This window comes from Acanthisitta chloris, unplaced genomic scaffold (assembly GCF_000695815.1).
Source record: "Acanthisitta chloris isolate BGI_N310 unplaced genomic scaffold, ASM69581v1 scaffold27683, whole genome shotgun sequence".
Classification (NCBI taxonomy): Eukaryota; Metazoa; Chordata; class Aves; order Passeriformes; family Acanthisittidae; genus Acanthisitta; species Acanthisitta chloris.
In genome coordinates, this window is record NW_008666964.1 from 3,676 (window position 1) to 3,939 (window position 264).

General features: G+C 64.0%; 1 protein-coding gene across 1 annotated transcript in view; it reads left to right on the forward strand.

Moving 5' to 3' along the window:
- LOC103799974 (vasopressin V2 receptor-like) overlaps positions 1–255 on the forward strand; it is a gene marked incomplete at its 3' end in the record, with an annotated part of 1,567 nt that extends 1,312 nt beyond the window's left edge. Inside the window, exon 2 of the mRNA XM_009072333.1 lies at positions 11–255. Within this exon, the coding sequence (XP_009070581.1) occupies positions 11–255 (245 nt within the window). The remainder of the gene's footprint in view (positions 1–10) is intronic.
- Positions 256–264: the final 9 nt, after the last annotated feature.

Sequence of the window (264 nt, forward strand, 5' to 3'; positions counted from 1 at the left end):
GGTGCTCCAGGAACAACACCCCCCGGGCTCGGCTGCGGATGCTTCGGATGAGCCTGGTCATCGTCTCCTCCTTCATCCTCTGCTGGACCCCCTACTACCTGCTAGGACTCTGGCACTGGTTCTGTCCCCACACCGTGGAGAAGAGGGTCTCGCCAGCCCTCACCCACATCCTCTTCATCTTTGGCCTCTTCAACGCGTGCCTGGACCCCATCACCTACGGGCTCTTCACCATCCCCCTCCGAAGGGGCTGGGGCTGCCCCCGCG